Below are 8,944 nucleotides of genomic sequence, written 5' to 3'. Positions count from 1 at the left end.
AAAAATATTTTTTAAATATAAAATGATCGAAATACCCCTAAAAATGACGGTGGTAATTGGGTCATTTAAAATAACTGAAAATAATTATTTAAATATTTTTATATGTTGCACAATAGTGTTAGGTATATACACCCAAAATTTTATCTTAATCAGAATCTAGAAAAATGTTAAAATTCATATAATGATTTGTATTTTGAACCGCTCGATGAAAATCTGATGGCTGAGATTCCACCTATAATACTATTCATTATAGTTGCGTAGCTATTGTTAGCTTTTTCTTACATGTATGAGTTAGGGGTAGAAAGAGAGGGCTTTCAATAGGTTACCAGTTTGTGAATGTCGTTTTGGATATAGATAAAAGGGTGCGGTTTGTATAGAGCCTAGGTTCTAAACAATTAAATTAAAGCCTACCTTCAAATAGTGTCAAAAAATGTAGTTTCAATATTGGAGATTTTTGTGATAGCCTTAAAATATATTTTCATCTTTATTTATAAATTTTAAAGCTTTAAAAATAGTGTATATCCGCATATCTATGAAATCTTGAAAATCTTGAAAATTGAGGATCAAAAAATATGTTAAAAAATTCACTATTTCCAAAACTTAAAATCCATTTTTTTTTCTCATGTCCATGTATCTTGATGTCGAGATGATGAGCATCAAAATAACCTCTTCTAGTGAATTTTTTGAGGTAGGCTCAAATTTGATTGTTTATAGCCTTGGCTTTATATAAACTTTTCCCATAGATAAAATGTGGTAATAAAACAAAAAAATTAGGGTTAAAATATTAATTTAGATAATGAAAATGTGAGGAAAGGGTTTCGTAGTTCTATTATTAAAAGTTTGAAGAGATCCATGGGTTTTCTATGGACTACAAGTTGTACAAATGGGATGAAAGTATGCAAAGGGGGTGAGCATCCTTTTCCCTATTTTTAATGCTTTACAGAAATCAACTACCGCATCTATGACACTATAAAATATCGATTAACCCTAACTTTTTCAAAATTCACTAATCCTTGAATTTTATTATTAGGTATGCCATCAAGACCACTTTGCTGCGCACTAGACCCTCACCACAACCGAAGAAGACAGCCAAATTTTTGTGTTATTGTAGTTGTTAATAATTTCATTCTACATTGATCGCAATAAGCTATTTATATTCGCATCTTAAGTTATTTATTCTTAATGAACCAATAAATCGATGCAATTGGTGGTGTTCCGGCTGTTGAACAATCTTTTGTGGCATTACAGCCATAATATAACTAACGTCAAAGGTTGCAGTCCAACACCCCCAACTAAAGGGAACCGTTAAATGGTTATACTATTTTACAAAATAATTAGAATGGTCAAATTATTTCATTTCATTGGGGAGCCTCCTCTCTCCATAAAATTAAGGCTGACAAGGGGACGGGCCTGGCCTTGAGCCTTAGCCCTAGCCCTATTCCCTGAAGGCCAGCCTAAGCCTGGCCTGGTGGCCCCGCTAGGCTAGATTGGGCCAAAGAGGCTTTGGCATAGGACTGACCTGGCCCTGGCTCTATCAGGACTAGGTTGCCCAAACTAAAAAAAATTAAAAGAAAAACAAAACAAAACAAAAAGATAAAGAAATAAGGTTTGGGCTAATCTTAAAAAGTCAAAGTTAGTCGCACCTCTATATCTTGCACGAAGTTCCAGTTTTGGTGCCGGATGGACTAAAAATATATGTTAACACTCTTAATTATGATATATCATAATTTAAAGCTTCAAAAATAATATATATTGAGCATATATATAAAATACTTCAAAATTTTAAAAATAGATGGTCTAAATAATGTGTTGCAAGATGCACTATTTCTAAGACTTGAATTTTTTTTTTCCATATGTATATATCTCAACATAGAGATGATAAATTGTAGGGCTTTTGGAAATTGAAATAAAACTTTTCAGGTGGATTTTTGAGGTACACCATACTTCTACATTATAATGTTCACACCTTATATAATTTTTTTCCAACCTTAAATGACAACACTCTCAATGTCAAATATGATGACTTGATAGCTTAATTTTGTAAGATGGTTTAACTATTTAATGAATATATTCCAAACAAAAAGTGAAAAGGAATTATTTGGTGGTCTATAGAAAGGTATATAGGCATATTCATTTTGTTAAAGCATCAAATTTAAGTTTTTTTTTCTTTCATTGCTAAGTCTCTTTGTTTCCTTGAGGACCCCCACGGACGGCAACGTCCTTTTCAATCGAACAAGTTAGAAAGCTACAAAATTCTCATTTAAAAAACTAGAAACCTTCTTGGATAAAACCGAGCCAATTGGCACCAATACACACATAAAAACCATCCCAAAATTTGTACTCTTCCTTTTGTTTCCAAATTTTTTCAACATAGCCTTACTTACACAAAAAAAATTCACATAGCCTTGATCATGGTGTAAAATCATATCAGTGAGTAATAAATGGAAGGTTGGGATTATCCTAAGGCATTTACTAAGGCATCCAAACGGTCCATTACAAGAAAAGGCACATCATGTGGACCATATAACAAACCAAATGGTTCATAAGGAATGGGTGTGGTCCGGCTTCCCACGTATGATTTGACACGACTGGCAACAACCACCCATTCATAATACCTTGCCCCACAACCAAAAACCAACAGTTTTTTGAGTTGCAGTCACCAAAAGGCATAGGTTTCAAATACTAAGTGGATTTAGAGCCCCATAACTGTGTTTTGGTGATCTTCAGATCAAGCCATGAAAGCTAGAAGAAGCTCCACCTTTTGGTGGTCCATACTGATCATCATTATGCTCCTCATTCAGAGGAGCACACAAGAAGAGGAAGATGTGAAGGTTGCACTCATAACCTTTCTCACCAACCTATCAGGACCCAACTCCACCCCACCCCTCAACTGGTCTGCCTCCTCCGACCCCTGCGCCGGCGGTTGGCAAGGCATCACTTGCTACCCTGGTACACTTACTATCAAGAGTGTTCTCCTCGAAGGCATGAATTTATCTGGAAAACTTGATGCCGCTTCACTCTGTAAGGCACAGTCCCTCAAAGTCCTAAGTGTACAAAATAATAGCATTAGTAGTGCAATTCCTGCAGAAATCTCTAATTGCACCAAGATGACACACTTATACCTTAACCAGAATTTATTTTCTGGGGCCCTTCCGGCCTCCCTAGCCGAAATGAATAACATGAAGAAGCTGTATTTATCTAACAATGACCTCACTGGAAACCTACCGGATTTTTCTAAGATTTCAGGATTAGCTTCATTCCTGGCAGAAAACAACCAGCTAACTGGAGAGTTGCCCGAATTCCATTTCTCAAATTTTGGGGAATTTAATGTTTCAAACAATAATTTTACCGGAGCGATACCGGAAAGTGCTGATGTCTTAGATGCGAGTAGTTTTGCTGGAAACCCTAATTTGTGTGGGAAGCCACTCCCGAAAGCCTGTGACAGCCCTTCTCCGAAAAAAAAGACAAATAGCAAATCCTCTTCTGAGGCCGAGAAGCTGGTGATGTTCTCTGGCTACCTCATTCTAGGAATTTTTATTGCCTTCTTTATTGTTTTCTGGATATTGCGAGGCAGGAAGAAGACTGCCAATGGTGAGATTGAAGATATAGAAGGGAAGAAAGGGGCAATAACGAGTGAAAGTAAATCGAAAACCAGCAGTAAAACTCCTGCGAATCGATCTGAATACTCGATCTCCTCCCTGTCGAACGAGAATGTGGCTACTCTTTCTTCTTCATTGTTTGTGCTCGAGGCCCAAAAGTTGCAGACCTTGCGCTTTGAGGATTTGCTCAGGGCTCCAGCTGAATTGCTTGGCAAGGGTAGACATGGGAGCCTTTATAAGGTGACGATGGGGGATGGTTCCTATTTGGCAGTGAAGAGGATCAAGGATTCTGCTCTCTCTTGTGAGGAGTTTAAGAGGAGGATGGCAAGGATAGATAAAGTGAAGCATCCCAATGTTTTGAATGCCTCAGCCTTTTATTGCTCTAAGCAAGAGAAGCTTGTGGTTTATGAGTTTCTACAGAATGGTAGCCTCTTTGACATCCTCCATGGTAGGTGCAATTTCAGTTTTTCTTCCTCATTTTTCATTTTTTTTACTTTGAATTTCATGGAACATGAAATTAGGATTTGGGCTCAATTTTTGTATGTCCAAATTGGATTTTTGGTTATCAATGGTTCAAAATTCACGTTGATTTCACTAGGGTCGCCGAATTCCAGCTGAATTCTTCTATATTTCTCTTGAACTACTGAAAGGAATATGTCTTAAGGCTTGCACAAATTGAATGAAATCAAAATAGTTAGAAATCCATGGTCTTACCATGCTGATTTTGATGGTTTTCTTACCATGCTGATTTTGAATTTCAAATGAACAAAACCGATATAATATAATACAAAACTCATGATTTGCTTGTAGCCCTTTTATTATTTTTGAAATTCAGACTTTAGTTCCTTCATATTTCTTTGTAAATTTCGTTAAACTTGCAGAGAGGAGATTTCATATACCCTATTTCCTCAAATTCCAGGTAGACAGCAAGGAAGAATTTTTGGATGGACCCCTCGCCTCACCGTCGCGGCTAGCATTGCTCAGGGTCTGGCATACATGCACGACAAGCTCTCCGAAGAGAGAGTTGCCCATGGAAATCTCAAATCCTCCAACATATTATTCAACCAGAACATGGATCCATGCATAACTGAATATGGTGTCAATTTCATAGATACTGACAATCAAGAAACAAGTGGACACAGTTCCGGCTATATTGCGCCAGAATCTGGAAAAGGCCTCTCTAAATTCACTCTCGAGGCAGATGTGTACAGTTTTGGGGTCCTTCTTCTAGAGGTTCTTACGGGGAAGCTTGTGCAAAACAATGGTTTTGATTTGGCCAAGTGGGTTCACTCAGTGGTTAGTGAAGAATGGACGGCAGAGGTTTTCGACAAGGCCTTAATGGATGAGGGTGCGAGTGAACAAAGAATGGTGGCATTGCTACAAGTTGCTGTGCAATGTGTTAGTATTTCACCGGACTGCAGGCCCCAAATGGCTCAAGTTTCAGCCATGATCAACAACATTAAGGAGGATGAGGATAAATCTACAACATCAGAAGGTGATAGCCTGGAATAGGCATATCTTCTATTACAACTTTTCTTTTTCTATCTCAGTATAAAATATAACTTTCCTTGTTTGCTTATTTTCAGCAACAATCACATGTTTATCCTGAAATATAGCCACCACCCACTTACATTTTTCCATTTGATCTATTTCAATTGAAATTTTTATTATATTTTTTTTTTTGAAACATTTTATCTGATATTAGTTGTTATTTGTTTTGATCTAATGAAATTACATTAATTCTTTGCAATTTTTCCTTCCAATCCCCTTACTACAACAACCTACTCAGGACTCGAGAGATGACCTAGAATAATATAATTACTTCATCTAACATATTAAAGAAGTATACTCTCCCTTATTTCCACCTATACTCTCTTTCATGCATATGTTTCAGGTTTTTTTTGGCAAAATTAAGTACAGCCGGATTTCTCCCTCAATATTGAAGTTTGATCTATATTTTGCCCAAATTTACACAGAGACCAGCCACCGCTAGCCCTTTTTTAAACCAGTTTTGCCCCTATGTCCCATTTCCAACATAAGACGGGAAACTCACCCCCTGTTGGACATTTCCAACATAGGACATATTGGAAATTCACAATTTTTTTATTTTCTTTGAATTTAACAAATTTTATTTATTATTTATTATTTATTTTTATTTTTAAATAATCTATTTATTTTTGAAAATTTTGAAAACAATGATGCAATTTTTTTTTTTTAACTTTTAAAATAATTTCAAAAATTAATTCTCTATTAATTTTTACATTTTTCATATTTTATTTAAAAAATAAAAAATGAATGAAGAATTTATTCTAAAAATAATGATGCCAAAATATTTAATTTATTTTTAAAAATAATGATCCCAAAATATTAAAAAATAAATTGAAACTTTATATCTAATTGTTAAAGTCAATGTGAAATAAATTATTTATTTATTCATTTTTTAATATTTTGGCATCATTATTTTTAAAAATTTAAAAATTAATAAAGATTTTTTTAAAAAATAGAATTTATTTTATAAATAAAAATAGAATTTATTTCGAAAAATAATGATGCCAAAAAAAAATTCAAAAATAAGTTTCGAATTTATTTTTAAAAATTCAAAATAAATTCTCTATTTATCTTTGAATATTTTAATATCATTATTTTCAAAAATACAAAAATAAATAGATATTTTTAAAAAGAAATTAGAATTAAATAGAAAATATAACTTTTTAAACTCGATAGAAAATAAAGAAAGGTTAAAATTCCATTTGTCCTATGTTGAAAATATCATAGGAGAGCAAATTTTGTATCTGTCGTGCCACTTTATTAAAGGGAAAATATATAATGAGACCATTTACCTTTGGTACAAGGTGGTCACAATAAATCTTGACTATTGGATGTGAAATTGGGTGGCTGCATTCATTTATTGACCAAACTCAAGGTTCAAAAATTTTTTGCTCGAACTTTATGTTACACCCAATCTATCAGATTTCACATCGGATAGTTATAAGTAATTGTGACCTCCCTATTCCAAAAATAGATAGGATAATTATATACAATCCCTTATATAAAATGTTACCCTTTAAAGGATCGCATTGAGTGATGCATATGTGTACAGTAACGTGACCATTATGCGGCCAGTTCAAAAAAAAACCATGACATATGAGGTTAACAACGTCTTATTGATAATTAAAGAAACTGGTGGTGCAGGTGCGGGTCTTAACAAAATATATTAATAAGAATAAGTACAAAAAGAGACCATTCACTTTTAATACTCACAATCACTTTAGTCTGTCATATTTCAAATCAGGTGGTTGTAAGTGTGTCATTAACTATACTTAAAGTTCAAAATTTTTTTGTCAAACTTTGTAGCAAACTGTAAGCCGTTCAATTTGACATCTAATGACTAATCGCAATTGTGACATTCTCGTAACAAAGATAAATGATATGATAGGGTACAATCCTTACTATTAATGCATCTATGCCCCCAACTCATTAATATTGGATGGTGATAGCCCATCATGTTCATCATATTATGCTTCTTCATCATAATCGTAATGTGAACTATCTAAGTCCACTGATAATGTACCAATTATACTAGTGGTGCATGGATTATGGTGCAAGGAGAACATAACAAGCGCTAGTGGTGGATGAAATATCACACCCATAAATTTTTTTGACGAAGTCAATAATTTTATTATAAAAAATCAAAGAACAACAGTAAGAAGATGACAATCAACTTAACAAAGACAACGAGGTCCCATGTTTGGCAAGACGGTCAGCCATCTCATTTGCCTCACCGTACACATAAGTAAAGGAAACATTCAAAACAACACAAATGTCTAAAATCTTCAACCAGGTAGATTGAAGTGCCCAAGGTACCTTGTGCTCCCTAAGATCACCACTTGATAGCACTATGGGAGTCTTATTCCACCAAAATTGCACCAACAATTCCTTTATTCTAAATGATCAACAAACTGTGCAAAAGAGAGCAAAGTTCAAGCAGATTTGTTGTTGTAATCCAAGAACCAACATAAGAAAAGATGATATTCCGTTTAGAATCTCTCAAAAATTCTCCCACACTAATTAGTTCTCGGTTCTTGAATGAACATCCATCAAAATTCAATTTAAAAGAACTTATCATATAAATGTTTTCAAATACCATGAGGCCGTACTTTCAGCAGGAAGCTATCAACAAGATTCTTCATATTTAAGAAGACATCAATACGTGAGACTCCTTTACCTTCTCTAGTGATTGAGTACCAACTCCAAAGAGACTGTAGTATATATTATCTTTGTTTCTATCTGTACTAGTCTTTGCAAAGACGAACTGAAGCGGTTAACCGGACATGGGGAAGCGGTTTAACTGGCCTAACCGGTAAATCAGCCGATTGAACCGTTCTAATCGAGCAAATCCCGAACGGTAAAGAAAGTGTTAAAAAAATAAAAAAAGATTTAAAAAAATATATGCTAAAATATGAAAAGCATATAAAGAATAATTAAAATAACACATTCAAATGACGTTGAAAATTAATGAAAAAAATAGATTTTAACGAATCGATTTTTTAATTGAAGTGAGTATTAATGAATTTTTATTTTTTTTAATCTTTACTATAATATAAAGTATATTAAAAATACATTACAAACCAAATTTCTTATTTTGGAGAATTCTTAATATAATGTATGCCACTTCCATACATTATTCAACACCTCACAGCTCCACCAAGTGCGATCGTCGAACTATGGTTGGTAGGCAGATTTTATAGTAAGCATCCCATCACTTTCTCTTCTCCACATATTACGATATATCCTACCACATCAGCCGATAAAGATATGGCCGATGAAGACTATTACGATATATCCTACCATATCAGGTGATGAAGACTCAACCTCCTAACCGTGTATATCTACTGTAGGGAACTCCATACTCTTTATTGATTAATCAAAAATATACAAAACTCCGTATAATATACAGCCAGTAATAGTTAAAGATAAATATTGGATAGGCGCTTCCTAATTTTATAAAGAGATATGTATCCATACATATACACATCCATACAGATTTGTATAAGTATGATACATATCCTAATCTTATCAAGAGATATACGGCATACAGCCAGTAACAGTTAAAGATAAATACTGAATAGACACTTCCTAATTTTATAAAGAGATATATATCCATACATATACACATCCATACGGATTTGTATAAGTATGATACATATCCTAATCTTATCAAGAGATATACTGCACCAATAATAATATATTAATCAATACTAACACGAGATATCCATATCTTAACACCACATAATCTCATCGATGCCATTTGAAAAAAAAAATACAAATTCCATATTCGTTAAAAG

General features: G+C 33.7%; 1 protein-coding gene across 1 annotated transcript; it reads left to right on the top strand.

Annotated features, from left to right (window-relative positions):
- The first annotated feature begins 2,639 nt into the window (after positions 1-2,639).
- LOC18427540 (putative inactive receptor kinase At2g26730) lies at positions 2,640-5,237 on the top strand. Its single transcript, XM_088850193.1, has 2 exons — positions 2,640-4,051; positions 4,523-5,237. Exons 1-2 carry the CDS (start codon positions 2,736-2,738, stop codon positions 5,109-5,111), a joined length of 1,905 nt encoding a protein of 634 aa, XP_088706319.1. The 5' UTR covers positions 2,640-2,735; the 3' UTR covers positions 5,112-5,237.
- Positions 5,238-8,944: the final 3,707 nt, after the last annotated feature.

Source organism: Amborella trichopoda, chromosome 10 (genome assembly GCF_054954075.1).
Source record: "Amborella trichopoda isolate Santa Cruz 75 chromosome 10, AtrichopodaSantaCruz75HAP2 v2.0, whole genome shotgun sequence".
Lineage (NCBI taxonomy): Eukaryota > Viridiplantae > Streptophyta > Magnoliopsida > Amborellales > Amborellaceae > Amborella > Amborella trichopoda.
Note: the sequence above shows the minus strand (reverse complement) of the source record. Positions and strands in the feature narration are given on the sequence as shown.

Bases quoted from the DNA above. Each gene is read 5' to 3' on its own strand.
- LOC18427540 (XM_088850193.1), top strand. From the start codon at position 2,736: ATGAAAGCTAGAAGAAGCTCCACCTTTTGGTGGTCCATACTGATCATC. The intron at 4,052-4,522 runs GTGCAATTTCAG...AATTCCAGGTAG, and splicing joins TTTGACATCCTCCATGGTAG to ACAGCAAGGAAGAATTTTTG.